The following is a 23,754-nucleotide window of genomic DNA, read 5'->3' as shown; positions in this document are numbered from 1 at the left end:
AGCATTTTTTTTTTACTTCCTAAGCGTTCATTACAAAAATGTCTCAGGCTATTTTAAAAGTCAAAGCCCCAGGTAGATGATGTGCTCTAGATTCTGGTGAGGAAGAGCACAATCTAAGTAAGAGAAGATAAATACTGCCTGTCTAGTCCACTAAGGCTGTTATAACAATATACTGCAGACTGGGTAGCTTACAAATAACAGAAATTTATTTCTCACAGTTCCAGAGACTGGAAGTCCAAGATCAAGCTGCAAGCGCAGTAACGGTCTCACGAGGACCCTCTTCCTAATTCATAGCTGACAACTTCTCACTGTGTTCTCACAAGGTGGAAGGAGCAAGGGACTTTCTGGAGTTTCTTTTATTAAAACATTAATCCCACTCATGAGGGTTGCACCTCATGATTTAAGTAACCCCCAAATGCTCTACCTAATACCATCTCCTCTGGGGTTTAGGATTTCAACATATGAATTTGAGGGGACACAGGTCTTCAGATCATAGCAATGCCTCTCATTGAAGCTCAGAAAAATAGTGTCGAGTGGCAAATGTCGAGGAGTCATTTCGTACACATTGCCCCGTTTGAAGTGTCAGAGGAACTGTGGCTAGAGCTGCACAAGTTTTAGGCACACTGGGGTTTGGAGCACCTGTAAAGAACATTTCTTGTTTGGAAAGATGAAGTACACTGGTTTGATCCTAGTGGAACTTGAATTCCCCATACGTTTTCCTGGGCTTTGCTTATGCCTTTTCTCCTTTTTCCTATCCTCAAAGATATAAAATTGCCTGAATGATGCTAATTAATGAAGTAGAAACTGAGCATTCTCAAGTGTCTAGGAAAATTTTGAGTTATAGCTGGGAGGCTTGTACACAGTTTAGCATTCTAGTTGAATGGAAAAAAAACCCACCTTTTTCCTGATTGCACAGAGTATGTATCATTTCTTAGTATCTGGCTCTTGGGTTTTCTTGGAAGCATAATATCTCAGATCAGTACACTCAGAAGAGAATAATTGAATTTGGACCTATTTAGGAAAGTTCACAGCTCAGGAAAGATTGGTGAGGAAGTGGTGACAGGAAGCCGACTTGAATCAGCGATGTTTTTAGGAAGCAGGAGTAGAAGCTGAAGCCTTGTTGTGGATAGTTACTGTTAAGAAGGTGGTTGGAAAAAGATATCTGCTTTTCTTCCGGGTGAACAGCCCCAAGCTGGCTACCATGATAGTTTTCATTTTCTTCGGTAAGTGAATTATGCTTCCGGTTTATCTGAATTCATAACACCAATTCTCAGTGAACCAAATGTTGTCTCCTGCCACTTAACTGTCAAGCTAACAAATGTTTATAATATAAAGTATTAATTACAAATTTATACTTTAACATAGCTTCTTAATTTTGCAAAAATGTGCACCTACTTTTACTCATTTATAGATCTATAGAAAATGCACAATGTGAGAATTGCATTAACAGCTCAGGATGTTTCTTTTTTATATATAGAATAATACAATAACTTTAAGTAATTGATCAGGATTTATAGAATTGACATCTGTACTAGAGCCTTTTAGAAATGAAACCTTCCAGTACCTATTTACAAGTTAGAAGATGACAAATTTTGAATTATTATCTATTTTTCTTTGGTATTAAATTGAAATGAGATTAATTTAAACCATTCAATTTCCCTGATTTTAGGTGTTAATATTTAATAAGAAGGAGGCAGTTAGTAGAGTAACACAACACAACATCAAATGCTTCTTCACATTTCAGTCAATTTTTGTAACCTAGAGATAAAGTGTGAACTTATCTCTCTTGTCTTGGGTAGTGTGGATGCATTGTAAGATGTTAGTAAAAAATAATGTATACTTAAAAGTAGACTCTATGAATATCTACTTGCTATATGTGTTATCGGAGAAGCTATTTATATTTTCATCAGCACACAGTAGAATCTACAAATTGCATTCAGAAAAAGGGGTAGTTATAATTGTAGCTGAATATTAATAATTTACTCATTAAAACAAAGCCAGTGTATTTTCTGCTTACTCTCTGCTAATAGATATTGATGAATAAAGGCACACTTGTGGGCAAGAAAACAAAGAAATTTATTTCAAATTATGTTGGAAGTCAAAATAAATCTAGTCAAAAAAATAAAGGCAAGAAAGAAGAAATCATTTATATATTTTCAGGTTTGAGGGGGTTTAAGTAATCGTTATTCAAAATTTTGTTCCTTGCATTTATTGCTAATAATGTTTCCTTATTTCTATCACTTATAATAAGGAGAAATCTAGGAAACTTTAATTTTTGTAGATCAGGCAGCAATATAATGAAACACACAAAATAAATTACAACCTCATTATGGCCCCCATTGAAAAGGTAGTGATGACCTCTTGTTTTCAACTTTCACTTCTAAATTAACCTAGACACTAGGTTGCATGAATAAGAGAAATCATACCTAACACTGTTAGGGTCAAAATTGTGCTATTTGATAGGTTTAATCAATATTTCCCATAGTGCTTGCTTCAGAATATTTGTTCAACATCATTTAAATAGGCTTTGTGATGCGGGACAGTTCTGCAGCCAAAGAAATGTGAGACATAGTGAATTTTTAAAACAAAGCATTTAATAGCCTAATGAGTGTTATGGATCTTTAAAGGGTGATAAAATGTGCAATATTCTCCATCTTATTTATTTAAAAATAGAACCTGTTTCTCACTTAGCATTTCAAGATGATCCTTGAATACTCCTGGCTTAAATACATGGCCAGAAATCATAGTCAGGAATGGATAAGATTCTGGAAAGCTGAAGTTATTTTGAATTTTATGGGCCAAACCACTGAAGTGGTTTTCCTACTTGATTCAGTATTTCTTCTGAGTGGAAGGTGTGGGAAATCACGTAAAACAATCAAGATGATTATTCAACTTAAAATTTTAAATATGCAAGAAAATAAAACACAATTGGGAAAGATAATATGTAGAATTCATTAATGATCATTGCACTGAGGTACAAGTGAGGTTTGATGATATACCCAGGAGACCATCACCTATAAGCTTCCCGAGAGAAGTATTCACAAGATAATAGTGATCAATGAAAAATGAAACTCTAGTTGCTTATAAATTTACTTTCTGACATGAAATCCCTACTTCAGGATCTTTGGCAAGCTGGATTGAAATAAGTAACCTTGGGCCAGAATGGAAGTGGCTCTTTCTCTTTCTCTAGGCTTGCTAACTTAGAACAGGAGCTTGGCTAGATGAGGTTATCCGTGAACACATGAAAACACAGAAATCTGATATGTCAATTTCCACTTTAGCCCTCAACAAGAAAAATGTGACCAAGTCACATGCATGGGGTTAATCTCCAAATGCAGTGACTCAACCAGTAATACATATGATCCAATCAGTTTTCATGTATTCTCCTTAGGAGAAGAGGTTTGGAAAGAGGTAAGATTTAAAAAAAAAATATGTTGTGGCTTTACTTGAAGCCTATATCTCTATGTTGTGACAAGTCGCTCATAATAACATCATCTTTTTAAAAATTCAAATAATTTGGCTCTGATTAAGACATAGCTTGAGGTCTCTTGATTATAGTTAATATACTGTCTCTAGAACTCAATTGTAATTTCCATATTTTTCTATGGATTGATTAAGCAAGTGTCAGTTTGTATACTTGCAGAATTAGTTTGAGTAATTGGTACAATATACTAAATTAACATTGGTACTTTCTTGATATTTTTAAAAACTTGCTGGAACCTTTTCTCTTCTATCCAAAATAACTTGTAAATATCTGGAAGGTGTTATATTTATTTAATATTAAGTGTTATTTATATATAACTCATCCATAAAGAACGATTCAAGTTGGTTAAGTCAACATGCATTAATTGAATATGTATGATCCATCACTGAGTTGTTGATAGGGATATGATCATGAATTAATGCCTGCTGAGTAAAACCCCAGAACCCAGTGGTAAAGACAAAAATATATATACACTTTCATTATGGAGCAATAAATGCTATAGTTGGGAAATTCCCAAGATTGTAGTGAAACAGATGAGGGGTGTTGAATTCAATTTGAATGTAGGAAAACAGGTATTGAATTCAGGGAATGTTTCCCTTAAAATAGGTTGTTATTGTGTCGAGTCTTAAGTGACAGAAAAAGGGTTATTCCAGAGTAAAAAGTAAAGGAGTGACATACAGTAAATGCTCAGAGGTACAAGGCAGCATGGAGCATCTGAGAAACTATAAATGCTCGAGGACCTCCAGATTGCACATGATGAAGAATAGGAGAGTCATGCTAAGAGGAACCATTCAAAGGATGAAGCAGAGAAACAGCAGGACTAGAATGGTACATGAGGCAGATTAGGGGGTGTAAAGAACCTACCTGAATAAGATAGAACTGGAGGCAGACTGACTAACTGATGAGTTGGTCAAATATTCAAAATGGGAATCAATGAACTATACAAGAGTGGATATGGGAGAGTAAAGCTGAGGATAGAGAAGGAGCCTATCATGAACCCAAGGTTCCCAGTGTGGGTGCCACTGTGAATGATGAAACTGCTAATGAAGTAGGGTGGTCCAGCAGGGAGTGGTGATGAGCAGGACACTACTGATGATAATATTGTCTGGAAGTGTGTCTGGAACATTTAGGTGGAGATAACATCATCTGTAACTAGAATACTGGAAAATAACAGGATTGAATTAGATATTTGAGAATCATCAGTCTAGATATTTTAGATAAAACCATAAGTACATGGAATTGTCCACAGAATGTGTGTAAAATGAGAATAAGAAAAGTCTAAGGACAGAACCTAAGCTTCAAATATACTTTAATAGAAAAGTAAGAGGATCCTGGGAAGAAGTCTAACTGTGGTCAGGAAATATCAAATGAATAAGTATCAAGAGAATTAGAATAGAGGGTTGCCAAAAGAAAAGAGTTTCAAGAACAAAATGACAATGAAATGTCCAATGATAAAAGTAAGCAAGATGAAGTCTTAAAACTATTAAATTTGATGCTATGGAGGTGATTGGATCATTTTTAAAAGTAGTTTCAATGGATCAATAGAAATAACAATAAATTATAAGTTGAGAAATGAATAGGCAGTAAGAAAGAAAGAGGGCAAATACAGACTTTTTATTTAAGAATCTTATATAAGAGAAACAGAGATCTGTAGCTAGAGGGGAGGTTAAGATCCATTCCAGATTTGTAATGATTTTATCACATTTCAGTTTTCATAATTCTGGTCTTGATCATTAATAACTTAGTTTTGAGGTAACTGCCATATTGCTGTTGTTTTTGTTGTTCTGTTATTGTTGTTATTCAAGCTGTGGGGCTATGCTTGGACAATGAGTCCACTTCCCAAACCATTGATTGCACATATTTAAGAGAACTCTGCCTAAGTGATGCAGATGGATGTAAACATGCCTGGAGAATAATGGAAGATGCCTGCAATGTGTCAGGTAAAACACGCTCTATACTAACATAAAAAGTTTAAAACACACTCAAATAATTTCTTTTTACAGAGATTAAAAATAGAATTTGTTCTTTTCTTTCACTATCCTAGGAACTAAGTTTTTTCTCTAAATACCTTACTTAAACTTGGTATTCAAGTGATTCACCTACAATTACGTATTAGTGAATTTAGATACAAAAGACTGTTCTTAAATTACTCAAGGGCCCTAATGCATTGACACTGCAGGCAACTTTATGCAGGATTTCAGATTATTCTTTTACTTATCTCACCAATGATACAATTATACACATGCCTCTCAGAAGCATGGCAACAATTTTTCAAATAAAATGCTCTTTTGCTTACATGTTACTATGTCAGGATAACATAGGAAGATAACATTTGTCATAATCAAACACATTATTTATTTGCATGTACATAACATGAGTTTTATATTTTTGCAACCTATACACTATTTTCCATTCCAACTGTGTCAAGAACAAGTTAAAACATATTTTTTATTTTTAACTAGTCCTACATTCCAAACATTTGAGAGGATGCCCAATGGGTAGAGAGTACGAAGATTGGAAAGTCACTGTCATTTGTTTAACAGAAAAAAAAAAAGTACTGAATATATCAAATAACTGAATATATATTGAATGAGAGCATTATAGTAAGACTCCATTCACTAAAAACAGATAAACTTATTATGTAAGGGGACATTGCCCTAATATTACTATGACATAACTTTTCATAAAATCTTATACTAACATAAAAAGTTTTATCAACTTGTATAATGAATATGATAAAACTGTAAAAACCCAATAAACTTTCTGGCATATTCAGTAAGAGAAATCCAAAGTGAAAAATAAAAATATGTTCTTTCATGACTCACTTTGCTACTCCAACCATTTCATGAAGAATAAATTCTCTACTGCTCATGACCATTTCCTATCTGCCTGTGCTTCCTCCACTTCCCAAAAATGTAAGGTGGAGTGTGTTGGGTTAAGAGGCAACCACCCATAGTTCTAAAAATTTCAACATTCACAATCTCCAACATTAGAGCTCCTGTCCAGCCACAAGATTTCAAGGAATTACATAGGATGTAGACAAAGAGCAAGATTTCCTTTTCTTCCCTGCCCTTGAAAGGAGTGCATGCAATGTTCCTACGCCAAAGAAAGTTATAGGTCTCTAACCCAACATCCTCATTACAGTTCAGGAAAAGAATTTCAATTGCAAGTTTTCTCAAATAACATAATAATATTAAGATGAGAATAAAGGACAATGACAAAAAAAAGTCTGTTATTTGTTTTGATGATGAAGGTCCTTGTTACATTTTATAAGGAAATTTAAAATATCACATTCAGCGTGTCATGAATTATAACATATTTATTGATTTCAGTATGCAAATAGCAAGTCATTTGCAGTGAATGGTAAATTTGCATAATTATACCATGCATGAAGTTGAAATAGAAATATTTTCAAATACACAAATGAAATGTACTCAAGTAGTTTTATTCAGAAAATTGAATAAAAGAAAATTGTTGGGTAAATGAATATGGCCTTTTAAATTAAAGCAGAAAATGAAATATTTATATTTATGAAAGACGAACTATTCAATAATATTAAGTGCTTTCTAAGTGTCAGGACCACATTTTTTTCCATGACAAATTTAGAGTCACTTGCTTGTCTCTTATTACTATCTTAGAATGACATGTAAATAAAATAAGATTAAGACCAAACAGCTAATACAATTGCTAAACTGACAAAATAGCTAAGATTACAGAGCATTCTGGTCACCTCGTGTAAGGGCAGCCTAGATTATTATTAAAGAGAAAAAGTTGACATTCTAAGTGGGGACAAATCTTCTTTAAAATATAGAAAGTTTTATTCTATTTTAGAAAGTAAATATTGGGGTAGAAAACAGTAGGAATAGTTTTTGCTTGAAGTCAATTATATGGACGTGCTGTAGCAACCCCAGATAATTTCACTCTAATAATGAATTACTAAAATTAATACATTAAAAGCTTTGGGTAGGGGGATGCTCCTTAAAGCTTTAATGTACCTTGGATAGGAGGCCTCAAAAATTATATTCAGATTAATATCTAGAGTGTTATATGTTTGACTGTGAAATCCAGGCAACCCCTGCCAGATGAAGGATTCATCCATCTGTAATTTAAGTATTCAGCCTTTAGCAGAAAGCAATTTCCAATTTAAAAATTGTCTCTGCTCTGATGACCTCTACTGTACCATTAAGAAATTGCTTGGAAAAAAATGCATCAACAAATCAGGTAATACATTGTTATATGAAACATTTACTGTCATTGAAATGTACAACGTCAAAATGAACCACATCTATGTAATTTGATGAACTCTTGTTTTTTCTGGTGACTTGATTAATTCTTCATGTAATTTAAGGTTCTGTGAGCTGTAGATCTCAGTAAGTGCATAACATATTTCTGTAATTGCTAACCACAATTTCAAGTTTCATTATACTATAATTCATTAGTATTATAGATTCACTCGTTCACATATATTTGTGAGGCTCACTATGGCTTTGCACAAGACTTAAATGATAGAAGATAAATAAGGTACCAGTTCTGTTGGTAAAGAATACAGGGTCTGGCTTCCCTGGTGGCTCAGTGGTTGAGAGTCCGCCTGCCGATGCAGGAGACACGGGTTTGTGCCCCAGTCCGGAAGATCCCACATGCTGCGGAGCGGCTAGGCCCGTGAGCCATGGCCGCTGAGCCTGTGCGTCTGGAGCCTGTGCTCCACAACAGAAGAGGCCACAACAGTGAGAGGCCCACGTACCACACACACAAAAAACAAAAACAAGAATACATGGTCTCCTGAGGAAGACCAAAGTATAACCACTTACCCACAATTATGCTTGCCTTTGGATAGGAGAACTTGATTATTTAATATGCATTTATTTATTGTTTACTCAAAGTGCCAGCCTGATGGTGAAATAGTGGTGATCAAGCTTGTCGACATGTGTCCTGAGCTTACAGAAAGTTTTTCCAAAAGACACGTGGGATCCAATAGTCCTAATGTAATCAATTTCCATATCCTCAGTGTCCCTATGTACATTCTCCGAAAAGTGGTCAGCTTGGGAATGCACCTGTTTTCACAGAGTTCTCACCTCTTCTTTCAGAATCCTCCTTCCCCCACTTTGTAAGAGAAAGGTTTACCTCTTATCTATTGTGGATGGTTTCATTGCCCAACCCCTCCAATCATTACTGGACAGTTTTCTGTTCCATAATTTTGCCTTTACCAGAATTTTATATAAGTGGAATTATATCACATGTAGCCTTTTGAGCCAGTGTTCTTTTATTTAAAATAATATATTTGCTATTCATCAAAAAATTGTTCTCCTTTTTGAAGAGTAGTATTCCATTGTATGGTTATTCCATAAATTGGTTATCCTTTCACCACTGAAACTCATTTGCATTGTTTCCAGATTTTTAGAGATTATAAAGCTGCTATAAATAGTCACATATAAGACTTGTATGAATATAAGTTATTTCTCTTTGGTAAAAAAGTATTGGGTCATATAGCAAAGTGTATGTTTAACTTTATAAGGAGCTTTAATACTGTATTTCAGATTTGAAGTCACCATAAATGTATGAAAGTTCCAGTTGCTCCACATTCTCAGAAGCACTCATTTTTTTTTGCCATTCCAAAACATATTTAATGGTATCACACTGTAGTTTTAATTTGCACTTAAATAATAATAATGTTGATCATATTTTCATGTGCTTATGTAACACCTCTATATATTATTTGGTAAAGTCTCTCTCCAAAATTATGTAGTTTACATTCTATATTTAGGTCTATGATGCATTTTTTTTTTTTTTTTTGGTGGTATGTGGGCCTCTCACTGCTGTGGCCTCTGCCACTGCGGAGCACAGGCTCCGGACGTGCAGGCCCAGCAGCCACGGCTCACGGGCCCAGCCACTCCGCGGCACGTGGGATCTTCCCAGACCGGGGCACGAACCCGCGTCCCCTGCATTGGAAGGCGGACTCTCAACCACTGCGCCACCAGGGAAGCCCTATGATGCATTTTGAGTTAATTTTTTATATGGTGCAAGCTATGGGTCAGATATGTTCTTTTGCCATATGGATATCTAATTGTCCCACCACATTTGCTGAAGATATTTTCAATTTCACTTTTCTCAAAAGATCTCTAGGCTGTATATTGTTGGCTTTACTTCCAGATTTTCTTTTCCATACCAATTATGTATATTTCTATACTTTTGCTAATATTCCACAGTCTTATTTATGGTAATTTCACGGGATATCTTGAAGTAAAGTAGTGTAATTCCTTTAATTTTTTTCCTTTTAAATAATTGATTCAGCTAGTCTTCTTCTTTGCTATCCCATATAAATTTTACAATCAGCTTGTCAATGTCTACAGAAAAATCCTGCTGGCATTTTGATTTGGCTTACCTCAAAACTATAGATCAATTTGGGTAGCACTGACATATTTACATGTGAGTTTTCAAATCCATGAACGTGGTATATCTCTCCATGTATTTAGGACATCTTTGATTTATTTTATCAATATTTTGTACTTCTGAATATAACAGTTCTTACATTTTGTTAAGGTTTACAGATATGCTTCACTTTTTGATACTGTTGTAAAGGGCACTTTATTTTACATTTTAATTTTCAATTGATCATAGCTAGTATATAGAAATACAATTGATATCTTATATGGACATTTTATAGTTCTAGGGTTTTTGTTTGTTTTGTTTTTTGTAGAATCTGTAGGATTTTCTACATAGATAGCCTTGTTATCTACAAATAGAGAATAAAGAAAGTTTTATTCTTTGTTTTCCAATCAGTAAGCCTTTATTTCTTATTCTTGCTCTATTGTTCTGAGTAGAACTTCCAGTATAATATTAAATAGGATTGTCTGGTGTGGCCATTTTTTGCCTTTTTACCTATTTTAGGAGGGATGCATTAGGCTTTGCACAATAAAGAATGGCTTTTGCAGTAGTTTCTTTGCAGGTTCCCTTTACCAGGCTGAGGAAATTCCTTTCTATTTCTGGTTTGCTTAGAGAATTTTTATCATGAATGGATAAGTAGATGTTAAATTTTGCAAATGCTTTTTCTGCCTCTATTGAAATGATCATATCTTTACTTCTTTACTGGTATTTGGCAAATTTTATTATTGATTTTTGAATGTTGGATATAGCCCTTCATTCTGAGGCTACATACTGCTCAGTCATGACGTATTATTCTTTTTATATATTGTTGGATTCAATTTGCTAATATTTTGTTGAGGGTCTTAAATCTATGTTCATGATGCATATTGGCATGTTATTCTCTTTTCTTAGAAAGTATTTGTCTGATTTTTTTGTCTGGGTAATGCTGTCTTCAAAATGAGTTAGGAAGTATTTCCTTCTCCTCTCAATTCTAGAATAATATACAAAGAATTGACATTATTTTTTCCTTAAGTGTTTAATTCAATTTACCAATGAAGATATCTGTGCTGTTCTTCACTGGAAGGTTTTTAAATGTTCAGTGTGTTTGTTTCAAGACTGTTCTATTTCTTCTTTTGTAGTTTGTCTTTTAATGAATTTGAAAGACATTTGTTGGATTTATGTTGAATTTTTACTTTTAGAGTTTCCATTTTACCCTTTCATTTAGTTTCTATCACTCTGCTAAGTTGTTCCTAATATTCCCAAGTTGTCCTTTAAAAGTCTGAAGAAGATCAGGTGATGTCCTCAGTTTTGTTCAAGTACTGGATATTTGTGCCTTTCTTTCTCTCTCTTTCTGTGTCTGTTTCTCTGTATTTATCTCTCTGTCTCTGTCTTTTTTCTCTCAGTCTTTCTCTCTCAATTTTGCTCGACATTATTTCTTTTGCATTTGATTTGACTGGAAATTGATCATCACTTTTTAGGTTCTTAAGATGAAATCTTATCAGTGATGTAAGCATCTCATTACATGAATTTCCTTCCAAGTGTTATTTTAGTCACATCTACTAATTTTAATATCTTGTGTTTTCATTTTTATTTATTACAAAATATTTTCTTATTTCCCTTCTGACTTTTTGTGTGTGTGTGTGTGTGGTATGCAGGCCTCTCACTGTTGTGGCCTCTCCCGTTGTGGAGCACAGGCTCTGGATGCACAGGCTCAGCAGCCATGGCTCACGGGCCTAGGCGCTCCACAGCATGTGGGATCTTCCCGGACAAACCCGTGTCCCCTGCATCGGCAGGTGGACTCTCAACGACAGCAGGGAAGCCCCTGACTTTCTTTTTGATTCAAGGTTTATTCATAATACTATTGTTTAATTTCCAGATATTTGAGGATTTCTTAGATATCTTTGTTAATCATCTAATTCTAATAGCATTAGAGAACATATTTTGTATGGTCTCAATTCTTAATGAAAATGATAACTGCTAAATATCACCTATACAATGTGATACACGTGAGGTGATACACGTGAGATTATACACACACAATTACACACTTGAAGTTATACAGGAAGAAATAATGGAGACTTAGAAGCCTTCATAGAAGAAATAACAGACTTGGGCTTTTTAGGGTGAACTGGTCTCAATAGGGAGATGAAGTAAAATGGATGTTCTAGACAGAGGAAGTAGAATGAAGCAGAAAATATTGGAGACCAACACGTTCTTGGTAAAGCTGGATTATAGAACACAGGAGTCTTAGGAGATACTGGAAAGAAACCAGATGTTAATAAGAAGGAAGAACTTATTAAACTTACATATCTTTCTAAGGAGATTAGACTTCAAACTGTTGTTTTGAGGAACTACTAATGCATTTTAGACAGAAGACTACAGAATCAGTATTTTGAAGGATATCGTTTGTTGGCAGTGGTGTAAAGGATGGAATGGAGGCAGGGGAGGATGCAGGCCAGGGATATCAGTTAAAAAGCCATCAAAAGAGTTTGGGAGAGAGGTGACTCATGCTTAAACTACCACACTGGTGCTGAGGACTGTAAGGATAAGAGATATTTAAGAAATATTTGTAAATTACAAGCAATAGTAATTGGTTTCCGTTGGATATGAGGAGTATGGAATGTTGTTAAATGTGTGGTAGAAGTTGCTGGCTTGGTACAAGGATATTGCTGTACATGGAGACAGGACTGGGGACAGAAGTGGTGAGTTATATTTGGAGAGTTTGCATTGGGAGGGCACACTATGGCACATTCATGTTAGAAATGTTAGTATTTTTTTTACATTTCACATGATGAATATATAGTTTAAAAAAAGCAGTGATGGAGTGGACCTCAGCTGGCTGGCATTTGGAAACATGGGTCTTGCACTTAGGAGAGTATCCTAAATGGACATATAGATTTGGGAGTCAATGGTTTGTAAGAAACAGATACAAGCATGCAGGAGGATAAGATTGGCCAGGAAAAGATATGACATTAGAATATAAGTATTTTGATAACAACATTTGCAATCTAGTTGATGAAACCAAAAGGAAGTTTTTAAAGACAGGAAAAAAAAAAAACTACAGGAAGAATTTTGAAGCCAGTGAAAGAGAGAAAGACACAGAGGAAATAATTGACAATTATAAATGCAGAGAAGTCAAATAGGATAGAGACTAAAATGACATTAGTTAGCTAATGAGTAGGTCTTTACTAGTTTTAGGTTGAAGTAGGCTGAAACGAAAGTGTATAGAAATACTAAAAATATTTATTGACTTTTGTTTCAAGATAGTAGGGCTAGTTCATTTATATCTCCATTACCATTTCTATCAGACCAAGATGCTGGCAAAATGTAGTTACCAGCCACAGGTACATACAAATTTAGAGCAGTTAAACTGAAATCAGTTCACATTTAAACCATTTTTTTCCATAACAAATACTTGTTAAATGCTATTCTGTGGTAATGTTGATAAGCCAGGAATATAGAAACCCTGTACAGAGGACCTGAATGATCTCACAAATGCACTTCATGATGGACCTGGCCTGATCATGGTGTTTACCCAGAGCATCAGCTGCTTGCTTATAATTTAGCTCAGAGTGGAAAAGGAAATGATAATTGAAATCTTATTATTTCATCCTATTTCAACTGCAGCATCCTCCACCAGCTCTTTGGTCATCACTCCAACAAGATAAGATGTCTCTCTCTCTCTCTCTCTCTCTCTCTCTCTCCCCCTTGCATTTCCAAAACATTTCTCAACATATAACAGATGTGCACTTTTATATTCTTTATTATAGATTGTAAACTTCTTGAGTAAATCAGCTTTGACATTTCTTCCTTTTTTTTTCTTAATATGATAAATTTTCAACATAGTGCCTGACACCTAGTAACTGATCAATAAATATATCATTTATTTTTAATTTTAAACACATTTTGAGCATCTAAATTCTATATTCATTCATAAGATATTTATTATTCAGTTAATATGTGTAGATATCATATAAATGTTGGAGGATGGAAATAAAGATGGGTTAAGAGAGTCACTGTTCTTGGTTAGCTAAAACCATAGCAGAGTAAAATTGGCATTTAGCCAGATTATTTCATTTAGCCTTGATTAGTAAATATAAATATATATATAAATACTCATACATATATGTGTACTGTAAAAGAGATTGACATTTAAACAGATTTACAAATTATTTCAAAATATATAATTACCAATATAATAGAACTAATTATATATATATATATATATATATCTTATTAATTATACTAATTAATTCACATACATCCCATACACACAAGCCTGCATATGCTGGCCAAAAGGGGTAGGAGAGATGTTCTCTGTTCCAGTAGAGAAGCCTGATTAACTAATTATAGCAATCCATGTGAGCTGTTGTTTGATAAACGTGCAAAAATTTATCACAGTGCGTGTCTCCAAACCCATGCAGTACAGAAGCTGTACTCTGAACAGTGCTTCTAAGAATGCCCTGGCAGTTTTTAAGTAAATATTTTCATATCATGAAATAGATTATATTATCTTTATGTTGCATGAGGCATTTGTAAAAACTAAGGTATAAGAAAGCTCATTTAACAAACAAAAGAGAACAACATTTTTTTTTTTTAAGAGAAGAATACCCCAGGGTAAAAAGTTACTTTGGGAAGAATGGTAGGGTCAAGGAAGTTTTCATTGTGGAGATCCACATGAAGGACCTCAGAGGAAGATGAGACATTTTAGAATTAGTTGGTATACTTCTGAAAGCTTAGGTTAAGCAAGTAAGGATTCTTATACTGAGGTTGTTTTCTTATCTTTTTTTAATAAATTTTATATAATTATGTGCTTATTGGAACTCTCTAGTAGAACATGCATTCTCTATGAGGATATAACCCCCAAGGGGTGAAAATTGGTTCTTAGGGGTGAGTAGAAAACCTCTCACTTATATATAAAGCATAGATATACATACAGTTCCTAAACAGATGCACGATATATCTGTGGAATTAAAATTTCACGAGGGGGTAAGGGAATTAGGAAAAAAACTGTCTAAAAATGCTTCTTAAAGGGGAAATAATGAAAAACTGTGGAGAAACACTTTAGTATATGTACATATCTAGGATAAAATGGAAATTCACAAAAATTTATACAAGAGAAATAATGGATTATAAGTATTTTAAGTTACACATGATTTCTACCAATCATCATCAAAACGTAATGAAAAGACAAAATAAATGAGGATAAAATATTAAATGAAATTGAGCATTACCATTATGTTTAGTTACATAAACTATAAATAATCAATATTTTAATTTCAATTTTTTAAAAGAAACCCAGATCATTTGTAATAGCTCTCTTGCAATATTGTTTTCAATGGCTTTTGAAAGACAATAGATATTGGTATATTTATAAAATATATGTCTATACACTTTTTAGGAAACATTAAGAGGTCATAATATTTAAGTTTTAGTCATTTTTTATTTATAGAAGAATCAGCACTGTCCTCATATTTGGCTGCACAATCCAACATCACACAATGGCTCCATCAGAAAGATACATCATTAACGATTGAAAAAAAGATCTACTGCGTCATTGCAGAACATATATGCCAGGAATCTGAACATTGTGCTCTTTTGTATGAATATTTTAAGAAAGCCTGTGGGAGGGAATCAGAGCAATGCAAAACCCTTGATGGAAGCTACCTGTGTGCAGCGTTAAGAGAAAGTCTGAAAGAAACAATCTTGTGGAATTGTCAATGCAATGACTCTTCAGAAGCAAAATGCATTGAAATTTGGAAAAGCTTGTTTGAGGACATTTGTATACAGGATGCTCAGATGAATCCAGTTCCAGCCTTCAGTGAAGACAATGAAGATGAATTCAACCTAGACATTGTTTCAGGTCAGTATTCAAGGGAGGAATTTGGGAACCTTAAGTATAATCACAAATATGAGTTGACTAAAGACTTTGCCATTTCTGCCTGTGTTTCTCTTAGACAATGAAAATAAAAAAATGTAATACTATGACTATGTCTAAAAGGGATTATGAAGAAAGACATAAATGCTAAAAGGTTTTAGAATAATGTGAATTTTATTCATTCATTGAACAAATACTTATGAGACATTGACAATGTCCTAAGTCTTAAGTCTGGTGCAGCAGGATCAAAACAACACAAAACTGTCCTTCATTTAAGAAGCTTCTTATTTTTTAGGGGATTTTTAAAAATTAAAGAAATAGATAATGTAGTAAGGGATGATGATTTATTTACTTAATAGATATTTCTTTGAGTGCCTACCATGTCCTAGGCTATGTTCTACGACCTGGGGAAAAAGCAGTAAAAAAAGCGAACAAAAATCACAAAAACCATTGCTCTCTAGGGCTCTCAGCTGAGGAGTGTCTTGGTGAGTTTCCCTGGAAACAGACTCTGAGACAGAGGTTTGCATACAGAGTAGTACTGGGCTGAGGGCTCAGGAACAAAATCTAGAAGTGAGAAAAACAGGATTAGGTGGAGGGAGAAATTGAAAGGCAAGACAATGACCACAACAAACAGTTGATTCCACAAGACGTTTGGCTCTGTAATGGCCTTTTAGAGATGTTGTCCATTGAGACACGGGAGCTCCTCCTTTGAGCCCCTCTCATGGACGAGCTCTTTGATAGGAGCTGTCCCCTAAAAAAGTCTGCCCCCTTGGATGTGGCAACTTCCTTTGGATGAGGCAATGCTGGAAAAGGACAAGCAGATGGGGAAATGAATACTGGAATCACCAAAAGGGGGGTCTTAGTAGTAGGCTGTAACATCCAGTAAGAGGGAATTAATAGGATAAAAATTTGAAGATGTATATCTTAAACAGTATGAGTGCTACCAAAGGGGAAACATGGGGGGTGGGGAGCAATAAATTAAGACCTTGGGATTAACATACACACAGTACTATATATAAAATAGATAACCAGCAAGGACCTATTGTATAGCACCTGGAATTCTACTCAATATTCTCTAATGGTCTATATGGGAAAAGAACCTGGAAAAGAATGAGTATATGTATATGCATAACAGAATCACTTTGCTGTATAGCAGAAACTAACACAACGTTTTAAATCAACTATACTCCAATAAAATTTAAAAAAATAAAATTAAAAAATAAACAGTATGAGTGCTAAGGAGAAAAATAATACGGGTAGGGGAAAAAAGAAGTCTGAGTTGTTGGTTTGTAATTTTAATAGGATGGCCAGAAAATTGATCTGAAGAAATTAATGTTTGAGTAAAGATGGAAAGAGGCAAGGGAATGAGTCATGTGGGTATTTAGGGCAAGAACACTTCAGTCAGCAGAAACACAAGCTCAAGGTGAGCTGGGGATAGTCTGGAAGGTTGAGGAGAGCAAAGAAGACACTAGAGGTAGAGTCGAGAGATTAGGGGGAGAGATGCAGGAGATGAGGCCAGAAATAAAACAGGGGCAGGATCATGAAAGGCTTTGTAGGTCATTTCAAAACTTTCGGCTCTTATTCTGAGTGTTACAGGAAACCACTGAAGGATTTGAGCCAAGGAAGTGTCATGGTCTGATCTACATCTTTAACAGGATAATTCTGTTTTTTGTGTTGACAACTGACTGAAGAGAAATAAGGCCCAAGTAGGAAGACCAGTTAGGAAGCTTTTGTAATGATGGGTGATGGACCAGTGTGGACAGCTGTCAGATTCTCGATATGTTTTGATGTGAATGGATCATATGGGGATGCAAGGGGAAAAAAGGAACCAACATTGACTCCAAGGTTTTTGTCCTGAGTAGTTATAAGGATGTGGTTGCCATTATTTTCATTGACTAACATGGGAACAACTACAGAAGAAGAGGCTTTGGTGTGGACAGAGGAGAGGTCAGGATTCAGTTTGGGACATGGCAAGTGATAAATGTTAGATATCCAAGTGAAGAGATCAAGTAGACAGTTCTAGGTATAGAATTGACATCTAAATTCATTGCATGACACATAGAAGTGAGATCTGTACTGTAGGTATAAACTGGGGGTCATTCACTGATGGATTGCAAATGAGACCATGTCACTAAATGAGGTCAACAGAGAAATGCATGGTGTCTTGGACGAGAATGGTAGCAGGGTGAAAAGATATCAGAGTCTGCATATATTTTGATATTAATGGATCAAGAAGCAGGAACAGTGTGCATTTTTTAATGTGTATGATCTTACAATGCAGATGAAGTTCTGGTAGGTGCATGTTTTTCTGTGTTCCCATGACATAGTGCCCTTTAGCTCCTTTTCAGCAATTAAGCTACTGTTTAAAATATTCTCCAGAAAATGTGTATATACCTATGTATGCACCATACATTAGGATTTAATGTGGATTAGGATTAAGATTTAATGTGAATTAGGATTTAATGTGCAGATAATTTATTATAATGCATTACTCATATTATATAAATAGCATGGGTCCATGATAGAATTTGTTTCCCCATGGTAAAAGAATTGTTTTGTTGTTTTTGTAATAATTACTCATATTGTGAGTGTATTAGGCTGCCCTAGTTAAATACCAGATGTTGGGTGGCTTCAACAACAAAAATTAATTTTCTCATCATTCTAGAGGCTGGAAGTTCCAGATCAAAGTCCAGCAGGGTGATTTTCTGGTGAGAGCTGTCTTCCTGGCTTGTAGATTTCATGGCTCCTTGCCATGTACTCACAGGACATTTCCATTGGGGGGCAGTGTGTGAAGAGGGAAGAGTGAGGAAACACACTAATATCTCTTCTTACAATGACACAAATCATACCAGATCAGGGTCCCACTCTTAGGACCTCATTTAATCTTAATTACTTCCCTAGAGACACCATCTCCCAATACAGCCACACCAGGATTTAGGGCTTCAACATATAAATTTTGGAAGGAGACAAAATTTAGTTCATAACAATAAGTGAACTCAGTTTCTTGAATATGTTTTAGTCAGTGGCACAGCCATACCAAACAGTTCCAAAGCAGAGCTATTAACCTAACATAGAAGGTCTAGCCTAGACTTTTGTATGTTACAAAGGCTGTAGAACTCTCTGAAATTTGCTCATTGGGATTTCATTCAATATGGAATAGTAGCACAGAAGAAAAAACATCCCAGAAATACAGGAGAGTGTGTTCCAGAAGAGACAGTGATTCTTGAGCTGAGAATTAACCAGTAGAAAAATGAAAAACCATGTATAATGAGAACAGATGGAACAAGGAGTCTAGAAAGGCTGTGACACACCGGGAGGTAAAAAGAATTTTCCTATGATTGTACCATCATATATGTGCAGTAGATGGGCAGGCAGGGAGTTTGGACAGACAGCTCAAGTCAGGACAGATTGAAACATGAAGAGACACTTATGCCATAACAGAAATCAGTATCTTAATAGCCAATGGCAAAAATTGAATTTTTATTTTAAAATGAAAATCTGATAATTCTATTCTATCACTTTATGCATATGTCTATTAGTGCTCCATCTATTTTATTTTGATTTTGTTTGTGTGTCTCTATTTCCTAATAGGTTTGACAATAGGGACTGCCGATTTGTCTTCAATATGGCACCTGGTATATAGTAGGGGCTCAACCAGTGCTTCTTTTCCTTTCTTTATTTTTTATAAAGTTGAACGTTGAAAGAAAGAACAATTAAATGAGATTTTTAAATGTCATTATTTTAATTGAAGTATAGTCAATCTCTGCTATACAACAAAGTGATTCAGTTATACACATATATACATTCTTTTTTAAAAATATTCTTTCCCAATATGGTTTATCAGAGGATACTGAATATTGTTCCCTGTGCTATACAATAGGACCTTGTTGCTTATCTATTCTAAATGTAACAGTTTACATCTACCAACTACAAACTCCTGCTCCATTCCTCTCCCTCCCCTTTGGTGATCTAGTGGTTAGGATTCAGCTCTCTCAACCAATGCTTCTGGAATGAAATGTTTTAGCAGTAGATGGTCACCAAGTTCACTTCCATCAATGAGAGTCTTCAATTCTGTACTTACAATTCCTAAAAACTCTGGGAGGCTAAGATAGAGGTGGAAATAGTCTTTAAATTGCCTTTTAATCTAATTAAGACCTTACTGGGAAGAGTTTTTTGGTTCAGACAATATTCCTTCTGTTCTTTCTCTCCAGACAGACTCTTTGTTTACTTCTGAGCACATGGCCTAGTCATTAGCATTTGTTTAAATCTTCCAGTAACTGGATACTCAGAGCAGGGCTGTTTAACTGACTTGAATGATATTTCAGGGGTTTATTTTTCTTCATCTGTACCTCACTAATTTTGTGTATCAAGGGTTAAATAAGGGGTACATGAGCTTATAGGTACTTTTGCTTGATTATTCACTCATAAAGGTAGTCCACATGCTCCTATTAAATTTAGAACATTGTTCACTAATAAAATAGTCTCTTTGTTTTCCTTCTAGATAACATGAAAGAGGATAATAAATTCAAGAGGAATCTAACTACTCTTTCTTATCATGGTAATGTTTATAAATTGTTATTTTGATCTGCATTGTAAATACTGGACAATATAATTTAAAATGTAGTTACTAGGTTTCTTAAAGATATGCCATTACAAAATAAATTGTGTGGATATTTTTATCATTCTAATGCATACGAAATGCAAGAAAATCAAATCAACTATACTCCAGTAAAATTTTAAATAAATAAATAAATAAATATAATTTTTAAAAAACAAAAAAAGGCAACAAAATCATTGCATTTCTTCCACTCATGTGACAAGACATCTGTTTTGCCCATCCATCATTTATTCATAGTTATGCTGAAGAATATTTTACAATTAAGACCAAAGACTAGGTCTTCATTAAATGTCATAGATATTTTGATCACGTAAATTAAATTGAGGTCTTTTTGTGTATATGGATGTGTTGGGGGCGGGGCATTCACACATACCTGTGTTTTCCAGAATGTAAACATTTTTATATGTTGGAATAACTACAGCCTTTAGTCAAGATTTCCCCCCCCATATAAAAAGTGCAACAGAACAAGAACATTTTGATTCGAGCCACTGAACGCACCATTAGCTATATAGCTGAAATGCAATTTCTGAAGATTTACTGTTTACATTTGAGAAACTTGGACTCAAGAATTTTTTTCTGCAGCTCAGTTTTGGCCCTACACACTTCCCATCACTTCTGGATCACAATATGTAGCCAGTGTAGATGAAAGATGATTCAAATAGTCCACTATTCAGGTCCCAGTAAGTTCATACTAACTCTAAGGGGAAAAAAAAAGGAAAGTTTGCCAAAAATAACATACGGGTACATCAATGTATTTTGCTCATGGACTTCTCACAGTGTTTTGCAGATTCTGTATGTACAGCTTTTTGTTTACTTTTCCACGACCTGGGCATATCATTGCTTTTAGGAATCAGAGGGATCAGGTCCTGTTTGGAAGTGGTGGAGGAGTGTGTGGCGGATGTGCTCTGTAACACACAGTTGGCCCTTTACCTGAAAGCTTGCTCAGCAAATGGAAACCTGTGTGATGTGAAACACTGCCAAGCAGCCATCCAGTTATTCTATCAAAATATGCCTTTTAACACTGTCCAGATGTTGGCTTTTTGTGACTGTGCTCCTTCTGACGTACCTTGTCAGCAGTCCAGAGAAGCTCTTCACAGCAAGCCATGTGCAGTGAACAGAGTTCCAGCTCCAACTTGCCTCGATATAATTCACAGCTGCCAAAATGATGAATTATGCAGGTGAGTAAAAACATGCATACCTTACTTTCTGATTTTGGCACCTTATTTGTTACAGTCTATTCCCAACACTTGATCTCATTACATTAGCTAGAGTTCCCACCATCATCCAACATGATGTAAATAAAGCCAGACAATTCATAGTTTTGAATCCATGGTACATGTGTAGTATCCTTTTCAAAATTCAAATGCAGAATATGTTTTTGGAATAAAAGCAATTCAGTTTGTCAGGATTGGGTAGTCACGAAATAGCATTATTAAAATTTCATATTCAAGTGAGACTCATGAATTGCTTAACAGACCTGTCTTGTATGTCAGTTTTATTATTGTTTTTTGGGCATGTGATTATATAAGGCTGTTAAATGTCATAGAAGTTTGACGAGGTGACTCTTTAAACTTCAAAATAAATATTTTGTGTCTTAGGCTGGAAATGAGGAAGGAGCTAGAGTTTGGATTTCCCCAACACACGTGTGCCATGGTGTCAGGAATGCACCCTTTTTCTCTTCCCAAACTCTCACCCTTAATTCTCGAGGCGATGATGTTAGTCATGTATTTGTTCATTCAAAAAATAATTACCAGGGGCTTCCCTGGTGGTGCAGTGATTAAGAGTCTGCCTGCTGATGCAGGGGACACGGGTTCGTGCTCCAGTCCAGGAAGATCCCACATGCCCTGGAGCGGCTAGGCCCATGAGCCATGGCTGCTGGGTCTGCACGTCCAGAGCCTGTGCTCCGCAATGGGAAGGGTCACAATGGTGAGAGGCCCATGTATCGCAAAATAATAATAATAATAATAATAATAATAATAATAATAATTACCAGGCACTTACTATTATTTTAGGCATCAGGGTACAAGATACAAAAATGCCTGCCCTGTGGAGCACACACACACACACACACACACACACAATAAGGGGAAATGTGAATGGGCAAAAAGAGTGAAAGAATTGCAAAACAATGGGGTGGCCCCAGTAGAGACATTTTAACAGAGTCGAATAAGTGAGAAAATGAGCTTGTCTCAATAAATATCGGAAAGAAGAGATACCAAACAAAAGGACGAGCCAGGGCTGAGTAAGAAATGTGTGTGACATGATCTCAGGCAAGGAAGGTAGAGTGCACAAGGGGAAGAGAAATAGGAGAATGGATTTACTCAGAGAAAGAAGAGCAGTACTGGGAGATTTTGAACAGAGGTGTAAATGATGTGCTCAATTATTAAAATTTCCACTCTGGCTGCTAGTTGAGACTAGACTTTACCTTTGCAGGTAACTCCTCTTGGAAACCATAAATTGAAACCAACAACTTCGCTTTCTCTTCTCCTCACTGTGGTCTTCGTTAACACATTTCCTTATATATACAAGGTGAATTGATCTTTTGTGTGGTAAGAAAGCCACAGTTAAGTGAGCCTCTTTGGACATGAGTCAGAAGATGGAGGAAAGAAAGAGGATACTGAATAAACTTGATGAATCAAAACTACCTGTAACATTGATATTACCACATTAAAGGAGATTTATTTAACAACCAGCATTAATTGGGATGAAGCTTCTGCTTCTTCTTGGGATAATTATCCCAAGAAATTCATATTAATTTGTTTGCCCAGTACCTTCTATTAGGGACTATTTATTTAATTGTATTTAAATGAATAAAACTCCATATATAGCAAATTTCTTTAAAGGTCAAAATAAACGTTTAGTGTGGAGAAGTGGCTAGGTGTGATAGCTCAGGGCAAGATTTGTCACATTTGTCACCTTGCTTGAACCACTGGCAAATGAGATTTAATGACATCACTTCCTGAATGGGCTGATTCTTGGTGAACTGTTTTCCTTCCACCTTTTAACTATCCTCACACCTTTACTGTCAGTCATTCCAACTTGCAAAGTAGCTGCAGATCTTGTAAACATTTGTCAAGAAAAGAGAACTGCTTCCCTATAACACACATTCTGTAAGATAAAGGGTAAAGGTCTCAGCAGAATGCTAAAGCATTGACTTTTTTTTTTTTTTTTTTTTTTTGCTTCAACTTATATAGAATGTCAAAGTTCTTAAGAAAGTTTTATTTGCGGATCTTTTCCTGCAAATGTTTATCAGTTATTTTAAGTTTTACTAATTATTTCTCTTGAATGAATAATAAAATTAATAATAAAAATATTTTTACAATGAAATTAAAAATTTTCAAACTCATTTATATCTCAAAAATCCTTATTCAGTGTACTATTATATTTCATTGATTCAAAGACGCAAAATTTTTG

General features: G+C 35.0%; 1 protein-coding gene across 1 annotated transcript in view; it reads left to right on the top strand.

Moving 5' to 3' along the window:
- Positions 1-498: 498 nt before the first annotated feature.
- GFRAL (GDNF family receptor alpha like) overlaps positions 499-23,754 on the top strand; it is a gene marked incomplete at both ends in the record, with an annotated part of 58,614 nt that continues 35,358 nt past the window's right edge. Inside the window, 6 exon segments of the mRNA XM_079712625.1 lie at positions 499-558; positions 1,094-1,223; positions 5,290-5,424; positions 7,553-7,705; positions 20,224-20,280; positions 21,188-21,518. Of these exon segments, the coding sequence (XP_079568751.1) occupies positions 499-558; positions 1,094-1,223; positions 5,290-5,424; positions 7,553-7,705; positions 20,224-20,280; positions 21,188-21,518 (866 nt within the window).

This window comes from Hyperoodon ampullatus (genome assembly GCF_949752795.1).
Source record: "Hyperoodon ampullatus genome assembly, chromosome: 10".
Lineage (NCBI taxonomy): Eukaryota > Metazoa > Chordata > Mammalia > Artiodactyla > Ziphiidae > Hyperoodon > Hyperoodon ampullatus.
This window is presented reverse-complemented; position numbering and strand designations above follow the sequence as displayed.